This window comes from Homarus americanus, unplaced genomic scaffold, assembly GCF_018991925.1.
Source record: "Homarus americanus isolate GMGI-L3 unplaced genomic scaffold, GMGI_Hamer_2.0 scaffold55640, whole genome shotgun sequence".
Taxonomy (NCBI): domain Eukaryota; kingdom Metazoa; phylum Arthropoda; class Malacostraca; order Decapoda; family Nephropidae; genus Homarus; species Homarus americanus.
The window spans coordinates 3,985,500-4,006,744 of record NW_024713650.1 but is presented as its reverse complement, the minus strand read 5'-3'; the positions used below and the strand labels follow the sequence as shown (position 1 = coordinate 4,006,744).

The 21,245-nt window shown below is 38.7% G+C and overlaps 1 protein-coding gene across 3 annotated transcripts in view; it reads right to left on the bottom strand.

Moving 5' to 3' along the window:
* Positions 1 to 21,245, bottom strand: part of LOC121873876 (transient receptor potential cation channel subfamily M member-like 2) — a 43,430-nt gene extending 22,185 nt beyond the window's left edge. Inside the window, exons 1-15 of one of the 3 annotated variants that reach the window (XR_006090321.1) lie at positions 20,981 to 21,245; positions 18,853 to 18,999; positions 17,220 to 17,381; positions 16,564 to 16,686; positions 15,780 to 15,894; positions 11,932 to 12,114; positions 10,706 to 10,816; positions 9,915 to 10,044; positions 8,598 to 8,791; positions 7,595 to 7,696; positions 6,957 to 6,983; positions 5,960 to 6,072; positions 3,480 to 3,599; positions 1,379 to 1,585; positions 313 to 409 (exon numbers count right to left, since the gene is read on the bottom strand). Coding sequence is in view for 2 of the 3 variants with exons in the window: in XM_042377747.1 (XP_042233681.1) it covers positions 313 to 409; positions 1,379 to 1,585; positions 3,480 to 3,599; positions 5,960 to 6,072; positions 6,957 to 6,983; positions 7,595 to 7,696; positions 8,598 to 8,791; positions 9,915 to 10,044; positions 10,706 to 10,816; positions 11,932 to 12,114; positions 15,780 to 15,894; positions 16,564 to 16,686; positions 17,220 to 17,381; positions 18,853 to 18,977 (1,809 nt within the window). In the remaining variant the exon portion in view is untranslated. Of the gene's footprint in view, positions 1 to 312; positions 410 to 1,378; positions 1,586 to 3,479; positions 3,600 to 5,959; positions 6,073 to 6,956; positions 6,984 to 7,594; positions 7,697 to 8,597; positions 8,792 to 9,914; positions 10,045 to 10,705; positions 10,817 to 11,931; positions 12,115 to 15,293; positions 15,397 to 15,779; positions 15,895 to 16,563; positions 16,687 to 17,219; positions 17,382 to 18,852; positions 19,000 to 20,980 lie in introns of those variants that run through there. The other 2 variants (XM_042377747.1, XM_042377755.1) reach the window with 2 other exon arrangements.

Here is a 21,245-nt window from a genome sequence, read left to right as displayed (position 1 = left end):
AATATTGGGAACAATGAACATATACAACTACTGTACACATTACTGTATATTTTTTCAGGCAATGTGACCAAAGACAGCTGACATTGCTATGAGATGCTTATTTCCAGTACAGTCCATTAACTTATTTCCAAGCTTAATTTCCCCACAAACAGGTTAAGTATCTTTTTTTTTACTTTTTACTTTACAACCTCAATTTTAATCTACAACGCACATCTTTAAACTGTATGTATAATTTTTTTTTCTCAGTACAGTAACTGCATTAAGCTGAAAAAAGGCTTAAAAATTTTATAAAAAAAACAAAGCATCATTAACCTTTTGTTTCTCAGGGAAAGATTTGATTTCCCGCATGGTAATGGAGATTCTGTTGACGAGCTGTGCCCGGTGTCCCTTACGCATGATGAACCTTCCGCTGTCGAACAAAACAACATTTATATACAGTAAAACGTCGATTTAAAGAGATTCAATTTAAGATTATTGATTTAAAGCGACACCCGCAATTAAGGACAATGTTTTAATTTAAAGCGAATCTTTCCTATTTTGTGTGAGTCAATCTGGTGCATCATATTTTAAAATTAGCGCCTCATGTTTCTCTGGGTACGCTACACTGTCCTAAGGGCAAAGCTGTACTGTACATGTACTCAAAATAATGTACTAATGATTACTAAAATTTTTGTCTAGTGCAAACTACCTGTATAGCAAGATTATATTCAAATTAATCACTATCTTATAAGAATTCCAGAATGTTAATTACTGTATATTCTCCCAGGTCAGTTTAGTGACATTTTATAAGAGAAAAACTTAAGTCACTCCTGAGGAAAAGTAATCAAAGACGTGACCGATCGCCCAAGCAGCTAACGAGCCGATCAGTGGTGAAGAAGACAAAAGAAAGAAAAATATAAATAAGCACTAGACCTTGGCATCAACTGTCAAACATATCACCTCACCTAGCCGTTTTCTATGTGCATACCGTACTTACAGAACAATGCTTAAGATCCCACTATATCATAGCCTTAAGTCTTTATATACATCTAAAATCACTTAATTTAAGACTAAAGAAGAAATAGAATGACAAAATACAGTAATTGACAGTAAAAAAAAGTGACATTAAGGAGATAGATCTTGGCATTGTGATAGATCATTCCATGAAGGAGGTAGAACAACTGAGGCAGCCGTGAGAAAAGCAAATCGAGATTTGGACATTATAAAGCGAACCCCTGAATCCAAAGATGTTAGGTAGGGAGTCCATGTATAAGCAAGGTGTTTACCCTGACAACAAGGAACTCAATACCCTGACATAATCCCCAGTTGTTAATGACATATCAACTACGGTAATTGTCAGCTGCCATCTATTATGCAATATGCTGTAATTATACATTACCTGGGAGTGTGAATGGTCATGGAGACAGCGTAGGCAAGTAGATCAGCAGCCCTACCAGTGCCAGCAACCACAACGATGGGTATGTCACGCTTTAGGGCCAAGTTACACTTGATGATGGAGTTGACACCTCCATCCAGGAGCAGCAACACCACTGGCACCCCCAGCCCCTCTGGCTCTGGCTTCCGGATTCCCTCCTCCAGGCGAGTCCTGAAGATAAAGATTACCGTGTTTTCTGGTGTGGTGTGTGTGTGTGTGTGTGTAGGATCTTTTGGAAAATCATCCAATAAAGTCTTAGAACATCATGAAACCTCGCAAAAGAGATTAACTTTTGGTTATTAGTTAACTCCTGGGCTACTGTACAATACAGTACTAGGGTATATCATCTGACTTTCTTAACATAATCAAACTTTACTAAAATTAGGTTAGGTAACATTAGGTAAAGTTCAATTAAATTTGGTTAGAATTCCATAAATCTGTAGAAAAAAAAAATGTCTCCTCTTACCAACTTGAATCCAGAGTCAACCACTGGAGAATTGATCATTTAAGATTACTTGCCTAACTGCAACAGGCTCCCGAGACCTACCATACCACACAAGGAAAGATTCACAGTAACCTAATTCTCAAAGGCAAGGCACACTTCAGGTCTGATGTTTAAAATAAAAACTATACTAATCACCTGTCCCAAACTATAATCGGTAGAGATGCTGTCCTACTGAGCTCTAGTGCCAGCTCCTCCCCTTTGGCCTGTTGCTGTCATGAAGCTCATCTCCCAAAAGTCTGGGATTGTGGTTGTTGTGAAAGTTGTAATAATTGCTTCAATCAATACCAGCCACATTAGAAGGATTCAAATACGAGTGTATTAAGGTTGATCATAAACACACAGTACAGTACATGTCCCCACAGACCTTTTAAAAAAAAGTAAAATTACACCCTTCAAATAAGTAATACTTTATCTCCATTAGACGGAATCCCTCTTAACCGGAACTCTCCAATAGCCGGTATTGAAATTTTTGGGGGAAAATTGTTCTCAAAGCCAGAATTTTCCAGGAAATTCCAGCTTTGGGAATGATTTCCGAGTTGCACACTTTCTGAGAAAATTTCTCTAGTACCCAGATAATTCCAGAAAATTTCGGGGATGGGGGATTTTTTTTTCCGGATTCGATTGATGAAAATAGGTGCATTTTCCGGAAATTCTGAAAAAAAAAATTAGGGAAAATTCCGGGGATGGGGGATTTCTTTCTGGGTTTGAGAGTTGCCTCATTACCCGGAAATCTCTCATTCCCGGAAGTGCTCGGGACCAATTACAGTACTACAGGGTATTCTGGCTAAGAGAGATACTGTATCCCTGTATAGCCAGTCTTATGTTTCTTTTTTTTTAAAAGGGATTACACCACCAGGGCACAGGTCAATGACCCACATCAGGGCCTGGAAGCAAAACCATAATAATAATAATAATAATAATGATAGTAAAATAATAATAAAATAATAACAATAAAATAATAATATAATAATAATAACAATAAAATAATAACAATAAAATAACAATAATAATAAAATAACAATAATAATAAAATAATAATAATAATAATAATAATAAAATAATAATAATAATAATAATAAAATAATAATAATAATAATAATAAAATAATAATAATAAAATAATAAAATAATAATAATAATAAAATAATAATAATAAAATAATAAAATAATAATAATAATAATAATAATAATAAAATAATAATAATAATAATAATAATAATAATAATAATAATAATAATAATGGACCATAAAAAAAATCAATAGTGAGAAACGATATACATTATGTATGTTGTGTTGTCAAAGAAAAAGAAACAATTGAGACCCTGCAATTGTGTGTAAATGAGGCAGAAAGACAGATCAGTAACCTGGGACTTGGGTCACAATTTTTGTGATGCCATATAGCAGCAGGGTCTACCATAGACAACACATTATGCTTCCAATATCTTCCCAGGCGGTAGTACCTCCCTGTTTGATAGCTGCCTACTACCTACTACTTCTCCTAATATTTCTTACCCATCACAAAGTTCTGAACACACAATACATTTTGGATTAATGTGCTAACCTGAAGTCATCAACACCCCTGAAAACGTTCCTGTGGCCATCATCGACGAAGAGGAAGTGGGTGTGATCTCCATCAAGTGACACTGGCTCTAATGGGGCAGCATTCTCCTCCACCTTGTACCTGATGATGTAACATATACAGTGGGCCTGGTAAGGAATTGGTTGGGTGACCACCTGGTAACAATAGATACTGTTGCCATTTAAACTAAAAAGGATCCCACTGGAAATATGCATCTCATGGCTTTGTCAGCTATCCTTAGTCAAATTGCCCCCAAAAAATTATATATATAAATATATATAAATATATATATATATATATATATATATATATATATATATATATATATATATATATATATATATATATATATATATATATATATATATATATATATATATTACTCTACAGTTTATACTATAGGGTATATGGTAAAAACCAAAGTTTAGCTGCCTGCCTATACAAAGATTTAATGCGAGTGCAGGAGAAAGTGGCCCTAACTTCTGTGTATTTTACATATTTTTTCATTTAAATCTTTTAACATTTTCTTGCACCTTCAGGTACATATGAGTGAAGATGCCAGTAGAACCTGGCAAGATACGGCATTAATAACAGCTCACTGCCGAGGTACAAGATAGAGTGGTTTTCACACAAGTTCATGAGAATAACTTACCATCATTTCCTGAAAGCCATTCAACATCATTAAAATCCTATAGACAATACAGTACAGTACTGTATTACATCATTTAATATACAGGTACGTATAGTACTGTAGTATACAAAAATGTAATATCTCCATTAACCGGAATTCCCCAAACCAGAAACTCTCCGATAGCCGGATTTGATATTTTCTCAGAAAATCATTCCCAAAGCTGGAATTTTCCAGAAAATTAAGGCTTTGGAAGCGATTTTCTGGGGGGCACATTTTCCGGACAATTCCGGGGATGGAGGAGTTTGGGGGGTTTGAAAGATGACATAATGGGTAATTTCTGGAACTTCTGAAAAAAAATTTCCATTACCCGGAAAATTCCAGTGAAGAGGGATTTTTTTCTGGCTTTGAGAGTCGTCTCGTTACCCGGAAATCTCTCGCTCCCAGAAGTGGTCTGCACCAATTGTTCCGGCTAATGGGGATATTACTCTATAATGTATTTATATTTGCTCCATGATAACTTAAAATCTATCTTAATAACTTGAAAATCATTAAATTGGTTGTATAGTAACTAATAAAGGTATTCCTGCTGCATAACTTGTTTTCTACCTTCAGAGCAAAAATACCAACTAGAAACATCTTTAACATGCATCAGTCATGGAACTTATTTTGAGTGCTATATTAAGATGTCCGTTAATTGTAAAACATTCCCAACACCTCGTCCTCTTTATAAACACATGTGCTACCCATCATGAACAACCTATGAATAGTTTACTCTATTTACATGCACCATCATCTTCAATCACAGTTTGTTTTTAGTTAAGTGGTCATAGCAGGATGTTCCACAGTTAGTGTCATGCCATATTGCCACACATCATAGCCAGTACACTCACACCCAACTCATTATCTCTTTCTCTGACACAGACAACTGGTTCTTGTGTTCTTTACAGATTCATTGAGGTTGGACAAAATGACCCTAAGCATGAAGAGCTATGGACAAATGCATCTGTTACCCAGATCAGTGATTCTTAAACTGGGGGGCGGCGCTCCCCCCTTGAAGATTCCAAGAGGGGAGAGAGCGGTCAGAGAGAAAAGTCTGGTCAGGAACTGAAAGCGTCTCGTACACGATTGCTCATCCCTCCCACTCTATAATAACCAAGGGTTGCATCAGGGGTGGGGGGCGTGGGATCTAGGACTTATGCAGATGGGGGGCATGAGGCAAAAAAGTTTAAGAACCAATGGCCTAGATTATAAGTAAGACTGTGCTTACATATACTGTACAAGTGGATATTTCCTAAATACTGTAACCAGTGACTGTGTAATGACATACCAATGACTGAAGCACCTAATAGTTTAGGAACAAATGGGCTACATTCTATTCACTCATCCATACAAATGTTTGCAAATCTAAGACAATAAAATTTCAAAAGTATTACCTTCAGTCACGGTCACAAGAATGGGTGCTGAGGTTCAACATTATGACATGCAAGAGAATACACCTTAGTTATAATGACAGTAACAAAATATACACAATCCAATGTTAACAAGATATTTCCATAAAAATACTAGTGAGTTAGATCTGGGTGTTTACACTGACAACGAACACAAGCATCAAGGTTATTAGCTTCTAAATATAAAAATTATGAGTGAAGAGCTCTTGGGTGTTTAGTTAGTAAATACAATGATCCTAACTTTGTACATCAGGTGTGAAATTTCCTAAGTTATCCAGATTTTCAGCATTAACTTCCTTAATGTATACCATTAAGTGATGAGTTTACAAAAGTCTAGGTTATTAAGCAACTGTTCCTTAATGTCTTTATATAGACAGACTTACTTGACAGAAGTAAACTGGTTGACGTCACTGTTCATGAGACTCTCCCTGTTCTTGATGTATCCCCAGGGCAACACACCCAGGCACCTGATGCCTCGTATCATGTGCACACGTTCCTGCATCACCATCACAGTTAACATTATTTCCATCATTATCACCATCATCACCCCAACAAGAGTGTCACCACCATCATACAGCAGATGTCCACATAAAGGCTAAACCCATATATGTACCTCCTCTCCACTTATCAACATACTGTACTAGCTGGTCAGACTCTTCTGTTACACACTGCTTGGCATGTACTAAATGTGTACCATCATTTACTACAAGAACTCAGCCATGGAATGACTTTATATCAAACACTCATTTATTATTGGAGTACAATACTGTTCTCAGTATTTACCATCCTGCCATATGAACCTATTGTTTGCTCTCTGTGCTTTGCTGTTATCCCTCATTTAGCAATATTTTTGCTTAATATTTGGGGGTTTTCAGGAACACAACCCATCGTTGAACGAGGAATACCTGTACTGTGTCCAGGAATAAGCTTAGGTTTTCTATATCATGGTAACTCCCAGTTTGTTGCACCTTCTTATTGTAAAAGGCAAGGTGAAGCTATGAGCAGTAACCCACCAAGGTGCAGTACCAGACCTCTCATATTTTGCTTGCTTTTCCCTAAATAATGCTCATACATTACATGCACATGGCTACACCTTTCTAAAAGCTTGACCTCATTGCTTGTGATAATACTACTACATAAAGCTCTACATGAACAAAGAGAGACAGATAGTTAAGAACATGTAATCTGAGAGTGCTATGTACAGGGATAAATACATCATCTTGCTGTGTACACACTTTACATCATGCTAATTACTACTACTGTATAATGAATATTAATGCACAGAATAAGCAGAGTTATTGATTCCAAGTTTCAAGGTATAGCTATATAAAAAATAGCTGATAAATGATGTAGTGAAATAAAGGATTTTCTTCCACCCACCTCAGAAAAGAAGTTCTTCCGTTTTATCTGAAAGAGTAATTAAAAAGTTTATTGTCATGAGCCATAAAAACAATTACAGTATTTGTATTTATCATTGACAAACCTATACTGTAGTATTTTATTAAGATATAATAAAGTCTATAAGAGAAGAATTACCTTATCAGTACTGTATTTACTTCTATCTTTCATTTCTTTTTCTGTCACTTGATGTATAGTTGCCTGCATTTATACCTGGTACAGAGGCTGGTGCGTTTTGTAAGACGTGGCAGCTTTGTGTTTGTTTACATTGTATTAAAACTCCCGGAATAGCCTTAAGGAACCTCACAATAGTAGCCAGACTAAGGTTACTATAGATACACATTCTACAGAGTTGCCACATCTCACAAAATGCACCAGCCACTGTACCAAGTATAACTGCAGGGGACTGTACAAGTAAATGGACCAAGTTACTACAATACTGTATGATTAAGAAACCCCATATGATAAATTAAGCAATAAATTAACTTTAATAAGGAACCATAACAAAAATACTAATATACAAGACACGACATAGTAAAAATAGTGACTTGATCCTGATATCTAGTTCACAAGAAATATAGAAGTATCAACAAGGAAACATGAAAATGACTAAACAGTACCTTGACGATGAACTGGCCCCGGTTGACGGCCTCTCCCACACTCTTCATGATCCCCACATGCATCCCCCCCGTCAGGAGCCATGCATTCGTTGACTTCACGGCCTACAACAACAAAAACAAAATTTGCTAGGAGTGAATAATGCATACAAGAATGTAAACAAACACAGATGAGGATCTATGTGGTTATAATTTGACCAGTGGTGAAGAGGATCAGTACCATAAGTAAGTGGTACATTATTTTCTTTTCATCATTGTCTTTTCCAAATGAGTTATCCATCTAGTTTTCTTCATCTTTTCTTCTGAGGTAAAAATTCCTCCACTACTGAATCAACATCACTGATGCTTGATCACAGTTCTCCAATATTTCATTCTACCTTTAATAAACAGTATATTACAAGTATCTCCGAGGCTAAATTTCTGCATACACTGTACTGTATTCTCTTATGTACTGAAGTCTCTCTAGATGAATTGCTTACATTCCTCCTCATATAACCTGACCTCAAATTTCTAGAATTGTACAGCATTCTGTTGTATAATAGTGATCAGAGATGATTTTTTTTCATATGAAGAGGCAAACAAACCAATCATTGGGAAGAGGATGAAACTACTACAGTATGTCTACCAACACCTCTGCTGTTGTCTGGGCCAAATCCTAATTATTTTCTCCACTGATGGGCTCTATCATGATTAGGAAATAACTCTTGAATAAACCCAACAGATTCTTCTCTTTCACTTTTGATGACAGGTTCTCCCAATCTATTGTATGGAGGTTGAAAAACTTATGGCAAAAACTAACTTATTATAACCCCTTGTGCACGGGATCCCATCGTGCTGAATAAAATCACCTAGTGTTACCAAAATAAAATACAACATTAAAAGTGGCATCCCCATAATGAAGGTGTTAAATAAGAGAAGCTATCAACTTTTCTATGCAAGAAAATTAATACTTATAAAATAATAATAATAATACAGTACAGTATCAGCTGTAAAGGGAAAACTTAACCTTTATAAGACCTGAAGAGAATATTTCCTTCTTCTTGCCATCCAGCTGGAAGTTCTTAGCACCACCTGTGACGGAGATGACCAGCTGGGGTCGGTTGGGATCCATTAGACACCAATAGTCAGTGAGGAGCGTCAATACATTCTTCACATTACTAGTTGATGACAGACGCACATACTTCGATGGCTTGTTAGATCCTGGAGGAAGGGGAGAAGGTTAGGATTAGAAAGCTGGTGAAAGATTAAAGTGATCCCAGTCCTAATGAGGGCTTCAATTTAACTTAATGTAGTCCATCATGATCCAGTTTTAAGGAGACTCATTCCTTATGGGACCTAACCCTAATTGAAGTCAATCCTAAAAGTTCCGTTAACTTGGAAGTTATTAGGACTGGGGCCCATCTTACTGTAAACAGACTGTCACCTGTGTTTTGCCACCCATACATAATATAGTCAGAACAGTATTGAATGATGGAATTTGACTTTTATGAAGACTGAAGTTTTTAGAAGATTTACAAAAAAAAAATCATGAAACAGCAGCACACTTACACACTCAGGAAACATGTTAGTGAACATAAATACTCAGGAAACACAAGACACATATTCACCTAAAGGAAACAAGAGACAAACATATATTCAGGAAACCGTAAACAATTGCATTCAGGAAAAAAGAAGTGACATAGATTCATCAAATAAGATGGAATAGGATACATTCATTAAGGGAATAATAAGACTGAACACAGTTGAACTCGGGTAACTAGTGGCAACATACTGTACATACACTCAGAAACTAGTGGAGATATATACGATAGTTACTCAGGTAACAAGTGGGGACATTAGCATTAAAGAAGCAGGATAGTCAGACACATGCATAAACTTGCCTTGATTGGACAATCAGTCGGTCGTTGAATAGGATGGTTATTTTTCATAATAAACTGTGCTATAATATTATCTATATGAAATGCATTGATTGAAAGCTAAACTAGATTAAGTGAACTCCTGTAATCATGATAATGTATAACTTTTCATCTATCACAACCCTTCCATGCCCTTGAAATGTAGGTCAAGGTTTTATGAACTTTGAAGGCAAGTACTGTACCACAAATATTTCATTAGGTATCTTAATCACATGTAATGACAAACAAATAGAAAGATTATTAGAGGTGGGAAGGGGAACAACAAGACCCATGACCCAAGTCTGAGATGAAGGGTAAAACAAGAAAAATTTAGATACAAGCTCCTAGAAATACTGTACATACTGTATTTACAAACTGAGTGTTGAGGATCTTTTGACACAAAAGTAACAAAGAAGGACTGCCCTCACCAGCTGTTTCATTCATGAATGTAATGCTGCCATAGGCATTGGTGGGAAGCTCATACAGGTGGGTATCTTGCCTCCAGGGACTGTCTGGTGCAGGCATCACTATCCGGGGCAATGTGTTGGGCCTTGATGACTGCACAAGGGACACACTGATATGGTGAATCATGTACAGCCGACTCGTGAGTCAAGGAGTAATAGAAAGACAAAAAAGTGAGAGAAAGACTGTGAAGTATCTGCTATAATTTGAGAAGAAGCTTGAAAGTTTAACTGCTGAAGATTGTCTCTGATCATCCAAGTGGCTAACAGGCAAATCTGTGGCAAAGAAAATACTGTAAAGCAAAGTAAAGTTGTTCTCGAGTTACTGCAGATACTATACCTAAGAGTTCAGCATCAATGGATAACCAGATTTTTTAAAATACAGACAATAATAGAAGACTATATATTTAAATAGGCTTTTCAGTTTCTACTACTCCCTTTGACTGGATCGACTGTGATCTTTTAACCAATTTTGAAATAGACTCGGCTAGTTTTATAGGTAGCTTGCCATGTGGTACTCCAAAGGTGGATGAAGTTTAATTAATTATTTATCTCTATGTAATCTGATGGAAAAAATATACTAGTAGCTAAACAGACACTTAAATGTACTGTACTGTCCACAGAAATAATTAAGACATGTAACAGATTCTACTTCAGAGTTGGCAATGGGCTCAGTGAAGCTCAGCCCAAACTTATTATATAACAGCAACCTTAATATACAGCAAATTGAATGAGAACACCAAGGGAACTAAACATACAGGTTGGATAACATTGCACCGTGACCTTGACGTAACACCGTTGGCCAAAAGGATGTTTTCCCTTGAGAACACACTGTTGTCTTCACCTTGGCCAACCCCAGTCTCCAACTCCTGTGGAACAATACAACATTTATGGGAAAGTTCAAATCACAGTGATAAAATGATAGTGAATATTAGAAGCAAGTTTACACATCAATTGAGAAATATTACGAGTCTTTACCCATTCCTTACAAGCCCTTTTCAGCTGTGGCATAGGTAGGCTGGAACACAAGTACAGTTACAGACATCTCCTTCATTTGCCATCACTCCTTTATTACTGCTAGAACAGATGAGCTCCATTAGGATATTTTCCTTACACAAGACAGCTTCTCTTCTTCACACAACCCACCATCATCTATCATCAGCACTTACATTCCCATAAACCAGACACCATGTTTCTCATTCATTCATACATACACATACATGTTCCCTGGATGTTCATATCTCTCTCCATGCAGTACTGTTACCTCCTTTACCATATCCTTCCTCCTCCTTGGAATTCCTCTCCCCCCTTTCACCAAACACTTCTGAATTTAAAACTTTTTGCCTGCCAATCATTTGCTTCCCATTCTCTCAATATGTCCATGTACAGTACTGCCTCAGCAAACCCTGGTGAGCTCTCCACATCACTTCCACTTTACTCTTCTTTTCTCATTCTCTGCAAAGTATGTAAAAAAAAACACACACACACTCTTACTTATACTACTTTCAAGCACAATATTCTAGTTGCGTTTTACTAAATTTTTCCCTCTTGCATCCAGTGTCCATAATTTATATCCTTAGAGTAGTGCATATTGAACTGTTCCCCTGTACTGTACATCCCTGCCTTTACCTACTCTGATATGGTTCTCCCTCACCATTCACTTCTCAATGCACTTATTACCTTCTTTGCCTCAATTATTATATGACAATTCACAACCCATTGCTGCTTGAGCTGACTTATGCACTCCAAGACAGATGAAACCTCTAACTCTCTCCATTCTGTCCCCCACCCACATTTCCTTTCTCCCCTTTCAACTGATTTTCATTATTCTTTTACCTTATTCTTCATTCACAAGTCAATTTTTCTCACAGTAGTTGCAACTTTTCTTCTGACTATTATTGGCAGTAAATACAAGAATCAAAACCAAAAGCTGTAACAATAACAAGTAAATGATAGTAAACACATGGGGCACTATAACACCCACCTGCAGGGAAAGTTTGGAGGTGGCGGTGGGTGGGCGGCTGGAGGTCTCGGCAACGGATGACAGCTGGACAGAATTCCCTCTGGTCAAGCTGCTGAGTGTGTTGAAGATGTTGTTAGCAAGGCCAGAGGTCTTATGCTGTTGCTTCCGATCAACCTTCTCCTGGATGTTCATGAGGGTACCATCCTGCAACACCCAACACCACCTTTACCAGCTGCAGTCAACACATCACACAACAACAGTACTGACAACATACAATACATATCACATGACACAACGTAAGGGGATGTAAATTAATATGTGTTTGTTATTATTTTTCCCTATCTTATTAATGCATATACTGTACCTGTATGTGTGAGAGATATTTTTTATCTTATATAATATTTTAGACATCAAGTGTTCAAGTTCTCACTTGATGTCAATTTGACACAACACATGGTGCAACATAAAACTTATACAGTACAACAAAAAATGCAACTCAAAATTATGGCACAACGAACCAATCAGTGGCAAAGCGAAGAGTATAATTAATTGCTTGGGCAGTCGGTCAAGTCTCTGTTACACACTGTTGGCAAGTACTGACTCCAAAATGTATCTGTACCTGCACCAGTGTTGGTCAAGACTGGTCTTGAAGCAGCTCACACTGGCTGCCGTCACAACACACACTGGCAGATTGTTCCAAGTGTTTACATTTCTCACTCCTAATAAGTTTTCCCTGAAAATCACTCGACTGATGTCAATATTCTCAACTTTGCTGAAATGAAGAGCTATACAGTAATCAGAATTAACCTAAATTAGCAATTTGGATTAATAGAAATTTATATAAATATTTCATAAAGCTCATACATTCACACAATAAGATAAACTTATGAGTAATAAAAACTCCGATATGCATGGTCAAATCGCAAGAGTAAACAAACTTTGGAGACATGACAGTAAATAAATAACAAAGAAAAACCCAGGATACTGTATTTGAGTCAAAAGCGTGTTTAATTATTGGGTCTTATAAGAAGGTCGTTCAGATATCTAGACGGTCCGTCCCTTGTAACGATCTTCAAGAGTGAAGTGCTTCCCCATCTGGAGTACCGTCACCCCATCTGGTCCCCGAGATATGCTAGGGACTGTCAGTTGGTTGAAAATGTTCAAAGGAGGGCCACCAGATTGGTGCCTGCACTTCAGCTACCCTGAGAGATTGGAGCGCCTGAACTTGCCTAGCTTATACTACAGACGGGCAAGGGGTGACCTAGTTGAGGTGTATAATAAGCATCTTAGGGGGCACTACTCAGTCGAGTGTCCTTACTTGGAGCTGGCGGACGCTCGCCCCACAAGCAGTCACAGCTCAAGATTGAAGAAGCCGCAAGTCCAGAAAACTGTGAGGGCAAACTTTTTCGGAGTGAGGGTTGTAAACTCTTGGAACAATCTACCAGAGAGTGTTGTGACGGCACCGAGTGCGAGCTCTTTCAAGACAAGACTTGACCAACACTGGAGCGGGTTCAGGTACATTCAGGAGCCGGTGCATGCCCAATATTTGCCAACAGTGTGTGACAGAGACGTGACCGATCGCCCGGGCGGCTAGCGAGCCGATCTTTTGGTGAAGAGGATAAATGAAAAGGAAAAGTAATCAGAGACGTGACCGATTGCCCAAGCGGCTAACGAGCTGATCAGTGGCAAAGAGGATAAAAGTAAAAAAGTAAAAGTTAACATAAATTTTGACCAGAGTGTAATTGGCTGAAGCACCATTCACAAGAGGTACCGGTATGGCCAGCATAAGGACAGAACCAGACAATGTGATGTAGTCGTGGCCAGAATTAGGCTAGGATACAGACACATCTGGCAAGTTAGTAACGCTGTACCCATACCGGAACACTCAGCATGTAAACTTTGTGATAAACCTTTAAAGCATACACTTGAACACTATATTATTCAATGTGACACTGTCAAAGACTTCAGGCCACCTGACTTACTGTATCTTGAACTATGTAATTACTTCATTGAATCAGGTGTGCTCGAGGACATTCTTGCTGTTTATCCCAAATTTGCTGCTAGCCCACACTGATTAGTCTTCAATTAGAATATGACTCCAATGTATGTGATCCACTGACCTATATATACTGCTAATGAATATGATGTATTTCCTTCTTTGTGTAAGAACCTCTGTCCTGCATGGCAGTGAACAGTGGCATTACCCACATGAATCTGACCTATATATAGTGTCAATGAATATGATGCATTCTTTGTGTATGAACCTCTGTCCTGTATGGCAGTGAAGAGTGACCCATATGAATCTGACCGATGTATATGTATGTATGTATGTGTGTATGTGTGCATATGTGTATATATATGTACATGTGTATGTATATATGTATATGTATGTATATGTGTATGTGGGTGTGTACATATATGTATATGTACTGTCAATGAATATGATGCATCTCTTTGTGTACGAACCTCTGTCCTGCATGGCAGTGAACAGTGACACTACCCATATGAATCTGACCTCTATACATTTATAGCTGTTAATGAATATGATGTATTTCTTTGTGTATGAACCTCTGTCCTGCGTGGCAGTGAGAAGTGATCCCACCCTCAGTGTCAAGACCTGACTGAATTACTCAGAATAGGCAAACTGTACTACAAGCTTTGTCAATAAATTTGTTAAACTAAACTAAATTCACATGCCAAAGGTTCAACTACAGAAGAATATCCTCATCAATCAGTGTATGTACCATATATGGACGCCTTCATTTCTTCATTGGAAAGTAATTTGCTACTGAAATTAAGCAAAATTTTGGCCTGTATTCTCTTCACACACTATAAATGGCCAAGATTGCAAGGACCAGATTGCAAAGATCATTAATTTAGTTGAAATTGCAAACTTAAAAGCTGAAGCAGCCATGCACCTGATTTGAAATTTGGTCTCAAAAGAAGAACACAGATGATAGACTTGAGGATTTTCTCAAACACACTGATCTGTTCCCTTCCATTAAATATGCAAATATGATTGCCTCGACATTACCTGTAACAGTATGCACAGCGTAGAGAAAAAATCAGCACAATGAGAGGAGTAAAAACCTGGTCAAGATCAACGATGGCAGAAGATCGTTTATCAGGACCATACAAGACGAGTGTTCATTGAATAAAGATTTGAGAGAAAACAAGACCTCATTCAAAATGTAATTGGTAAATTTAGACAATACCCAAGACTCTTGCAGTCTTTACTCCACAGTAGCTCTTGGAAAGTACAAGAAACAGAAAAATGATGAAGAAAATGTGTCACTTTTCCTTTAAACTTTCCTATTTTTCTATCATAACTTTCATGATTCTTGTTCTTCTATTTCTACATTGTTTACTTAATGGCCACTCACTTTAGAATAGCCATGTAGAGGGAAGGGAGACCAGTGGCCTGTATAAGATCCCTCCACTGTTCTTGATTCTACTACAGCTTGGGTTCCACAGGTCTACCACCATCTGTGTGAAAAAACTATTTCCTTACGTTCATTCTTCATGATCCCTTGGCGAGCTTGTTATGTCCCCTCGTGATGGTGGTGTCTGACATCACAAAGAAATGGTCTGTGTTCATGTTTTCCATCCCTTTCAAGATTTAAAAATTTCAGTGAGATCTTGTTTATACTAATTATAAGTCTTCAAGTTCCCAAACCTATCCAGAAACAGCTAATATGACATAAGAATTCTAAAGACAACTGACCAATAGGCATGCTCGTCTCTAAAGACATACCAGTCCAGTTAAGTAAAAAGCCGATTCACCCATGATGGTGCAGGAATGGAAGTTATTAGCAAGCATGATCTCCACTGAAGGCTCAAGCAACAAAAGGACCAATAAGTGTACTCACCTCTGATTTAAGTGGTGGCGGGGCAGTAAGGAGGGAGGAGAGGGGGATGTGCTCATTCTGCAGGAGGCCACAATAACACGAGCCTTCAACTTTCGCATTGGCATTCTTCACATACCTGCCAGGTGATAAGTTACACACATAACACAACATATAGGGGCAGATCCAGGAATATCAAAAGGGAGGGGTTCAAGAAGTTGTGGGTGGAGGGGAACATGGCAAGCACAGTGAGCTCACCCAGTGGGGTATTTGGGGGGGTACTGTTATCCCCCCCAAAAAAATTCTTTTGAAATCTAACCAGTAACATAGGCATTTTGAAGTAATGTGCACTTGATATTAGGAGATGTTCTGAGGTCATTAGTAATTCATTTTTACTAAACATAAATGAGAGTTTACAATACAGTACTGCATTAAAGAAAAAATATAGGAATTTTCTGATGAAACGGGGAGACTGGACCCCCAGGTGTCCCCCAGTAGCATTAGTGAAATAAGTTTAGGACTAATTTTGAGGTGAAATAAACTATATACATACTGAATTGTATACCTGCATTGTCTATATACAGTACATAATTCATTGTAAACACACACTCCAAATAGAATCTTTATAGTTGGGTCTGATGAATTTCAAATTGAACACTGCAACACCTGTTTTATTCTATCATACAGGTAAATCAGAAACATTACCACTGATAATAATATTCAGTTGACACTTGACAAATTACCGTACCTAGAAATTTGGAGGTTAAGTGACAGTGCACGACAGGTTCAGCATAGAGCCTTCCCTCACCTGATACACTCCTTGCGGGTGAAGTTGGAATGCATGAAGGAGAGGTTGATATCCTGGGTCTGTCTACTTTTGACGCGCCTCTCCTGTGCTCCCTTAGTTCTGCGCTTTAAGCCAATCTTCTTCCTGCAGAGACAAAAAACTTGGTTCTCAATGGCTACCACAGAAACTGCTGATGATCTAATGGCACAGCTGAAAACATCATTGGTCTAACAAGTCCAATGATTTGGATGGATATATTCTGACACCAACTGCATAAAACACTCGGAACTTTGTTAAGCTGTTGTCATCTAACTGTAACGAGGACCTGCAAGGGTTAGGTTGAGTAACTGTCATCCAACTCTAAGCTTACTTAATCACTTTAACTAAAGCACGTTTATAAAAGCTGTATATTGGCAATATTCCTGGTTTGGCTGATAACCAGTTTACATCTAAATGACAGATACTCAAATTCTTTTAAAGTTGGAGGATCAGGAGCCTTAGTGAGACAAGGATCCCCCCCCCCACCAACAGTTATCAGGATCAAATATAAATAACAGACCTTTTTTATAACACCCGTACTGTTAGTAAACTGATAACTGGTGAAATGATAAATTAATCATCTTTTAGACCCGACCTCCCTGATATCTCTCTCTCTCTCTCTCTCTCTTTGGCCTCACCTCTGTAGTGTCCAGCGCTGGTCATTCATGGAAAACGAGTTAAGGTCGTTTATCTTATAGGAGCTGAAGGGGTCGAGGGACATAGGACTCACCACCGAGCCCCCCACTGTTGACCTGGAATGAGCGCTCATCTCCCGCAGTCTGCTCCGATCACCCCGCGACCTAGTGTGTACAGCAGTAGTAGTAGTAGTAATAAGTGTAATAAAACTGTACTGTACTATTACTACTACTAATAAAATAATAATAATAATAATAATAGATTAATAACAACACTAATAACAATATTTATAATAACAATACCAACACCAATAACAACACTAATAACAACATAAACAATACCACCAACTACACCAACTACACCAACTACATCAACAACAATAACATAAATCTCTCTCTCTCACCTGCACCTGTCTAGACCATTAGTGTGACACCGGGCCCACGCAGGAGACACACTCATGGGTTGACTGATAAACGTAACCCATGATGTAACAGGAAACACTATGGGTGAGTATCATATCTGTTATGTGTACAGTACTGTTATCTCCCCTTAGTACATATAACAGTTACAAATAAAAAAAAGAAAATTACCTTTTTTTTGGTGTTAAGGATCCTTAGTTATTTCATGTGTTAGTGGAGGTGGGGGAGGCTGGGTGGGGGGAAGGAGGGGTGGGGAAGGAGGGGGGGGAAAGGAGGGGTGGGGGGAAGGAGGGGTGGGGAAAGGAGGGGTGGGGAAAGGAGGGGTGGGGGAAAGGAGGGGTGGGGAAAGGAGGGGTGGGGAAAGGAGGGGGTGGGGAAAGGAGGGGGGGTGGGGAAGGAGGGGGGCCTGGGTGGAGGCGGTGATGGTGGAACTGGAGGTGTGGTGGTGAGGGTGGATGAGGTGTTTGTGGTGGTGGGGGAGAGTGGGTGGGGATGGGGGAGAGTGGGTGGGGGAGAGAGGGTGGAGATGGGGTGGAGGGAGGGTGGAGGAGGTGCAGGTGATTAAGGAGGGGGTAGAGGTGGGTAAGGAGGGGTGGAGGTGGGTAAGGAGGGGGGGTGGGAGGGGTAAGGAGGTGGTGGAGGGGAGGAGAAGGAGGGGGTAGAGGTGGGTAAGGAGGGGTGGAGGTGGGTAAGGAGGGGGGGTGGGAGGGGTTGGTGTCTGGTAATGCACAAATAATTCCAGGAGTGTTTAGAGTGGTGGGGTAGGCACCATTGATTATGATTTGTCCTTGGCCTCGTTGCCTTGACACCACCACCCCTGTTACCCCCTCTCACTACCCCTCTCCTACCCCACCCCCTCCCTCCCCCATCTCTACCACTACCACCCCCTCCTTCCCCACCTACACCACCCCCTATTTCCCCACCTCCACCATCCCCCCTTCCTCATGTCCACCACCCCTACTTCCCCACCTCCACCACTACCCCCCCCAATCTTCCCCACCACCACACCAACCCCCAAAGTTAGGTTAGTTAGATTTCTATAGTAGTTAGTGCTCATGGATGTTACGTCGTCTGGTGCTTTTAAACTATTGTAATTGTTTATATTATTCTAGATGCGTTTAAACCACACCAGATGTTTATAAACCATTCTATATCTAAATTGTAGATATCTTTAAACCATTCTAGACGTGTTATTTTATACCATGTCATATGTTACCTGGCGGAGGTGGTGGCGGAGGAATCATACCAGCGATCGGGTGGTCGTGGGCTGGACTCGGCAACAGGGGGCAGGCGAGGTGAGCGAGGCATGAAGGGGCTGATGGGCCTTTCGTGGCTCCCCATTGCTCTCTCTTTTCTGCCTCAGCTGTAAACAGTTTTAATTCTTGTTAGTGTACTAATAAACGATAAATGTGAATATGACCTGAGTACCAGACCATTTATTACTGAAATTCACTTGATGGGTGACCTGACTTACCAGCCAAATTTGGTGAAAACATGTGGTATAGAATAGAAGTAAACATTTAAGTTGTAGCAATCCCCTAACAATTCCTTTCTGGGACACATCGTCTTGAACTTTGACATCCGACCCCAAAATCAGTTGTCTATTATAAGCTTAAAGACAACTTTCTAGAATCTAATATAATTTAGTGATGGTATGATGTGTAGAACGAAAACTCAACTGGAAATCTAAATGTTACCCAACATACAGATTAACTTGCTAAAAATCCCTCCAGATAAAACTTGTAGAAGGTGAAAATAATCAAGGTTGGTGCACCATAACTTTAAACAACACGAGAGAGCACAAGATATACCACAAGAAAATAATGTACGTATTTGTTTTCTTGGTGGAATAGATTGTTTGAAATGAAGCGGACTTTCTTCCAGGTTGTTTTAATATAGTATTGTTCTTTATGTGTTATTTTGATATGTGAAGGTAACAAAGGTTCATGGACAATATTCCCCGAAGTACTATTGGCATTAATCGATGTGCGTTCCTATGCGATTACTCTTACTCGGGAATGTTCTTTAAGAGTAGGTGATTGATTGATACGTTTAATGATACAAAAAACATTAATACATCTCAAAGGGATGAAGTGACACAAGTCATCCCCACCCCAGTCCTTAAGCGTAGGTTTTATAGTCAAAGGGCCATACAAAAGATGGCACGTAAATTTAATGTAGGTTACCTGGATAATTAGTAAGCTCAGAAACAATGGCATAGCATTCAAACAGTAAGACGAACGCAAACAATTCTACCCTATGGCAAAACTGTTGAGGTGGCAAGAAAGATGATTTGTTGATGAGAACAAAACAGTTCTTTTTCTAATTCGTTCCCATTAAGTCAGGAACATTTTGATCTAACGAGTATATTGGTCCTATCTTTTATAATTGTTAATTGTTGACGGACTAAAGTAATTGTTGTTTCGCGCTTAATAACCTTAAGTCAATTGCTGAAGCGTAGTACTAAAATTATAACATTAATGATGGTGTAGCGGATTTACGAGAGAAGGAAGATGGAGTAGGGCGCTATATTTGTCTTCATACAGAACATACTGTAGATTCGCACATCACAGATTATCCCCCATTTAGTTGGATTTTGTCTAATCAATCAATCAAAGCGTTATCCTCATGTCTAAGGTTCGGTGGCTTGAACTATTAAGACACTTCTCGCCAAGTTTAAGCTGGAGTCTCCAGCCTGGAGGAATGTCTTCATGTCTGCTACACAACATAACCTTTATCAAACTTTACTATACTGATCTTGGGGGCAAAGATGATATATTACAGTACAGAAAATATGTTTGGTTAGGCTAATGAATATTAACTGCTATGCTGTCATATGCTTTCACTAAATTTGGCTGGTAAGTCACCCAAAATTCTGTAGACACCAATTAAATGTGTTAAATGTTAGAACTTCGTAATAATGTAATCAGCTGTAGACATACTGAGCCTTAATAAACTAATCATTTTCTAAAAAAATAAATTAAAGTTGAAAATATATTTATCAAAAGTTACTAATACAATTTTGGAATAAAACTTGTATAAATTGACGTAGTAATTTTTTACAGGTGGACAACCATGGAATTTTTGTTAAGCAACACATTGTTCGACAACCAAAAAGCACCAAGACTAACCTAACCTGACAAATCTAACCTAACCTAACAAAGTAACGTAAACTGTTGTGTTAGGCTCGTTGGTTGTCTACTTGTAAAATAATACCGTTGACGTATTTCAAATATCAACGACATATCACAAAAAAGAAAAACAATTGATAATTAAAAAACAATAACAACTATCAGTAAACACAGCCATCGAATTGAACAACAAGGCAACTGTTTAAAGCTCACCAGGTGAAGGGTCAAGAAGACGGCATGATGACAGCTTACGAATACTGACTCTGTACGGACTATGGCCCACTGTGGAGCAGTGCAGAAGGTGTGGCGGGGAAAGTTGCTCGTTGTCCTGGAAATGGTTCTGGAATGTCGCGTTTCAAATGTGCAGAAAGTGCGTCAAGCAACACGTGACGTGAGCCACCGAGTACAGTAGTCAGTAGCTCGGCTGGTACTCCCCAGTATTGCTCATGTTAGCGTCTTGCTCTTGCTATTGTTTAGC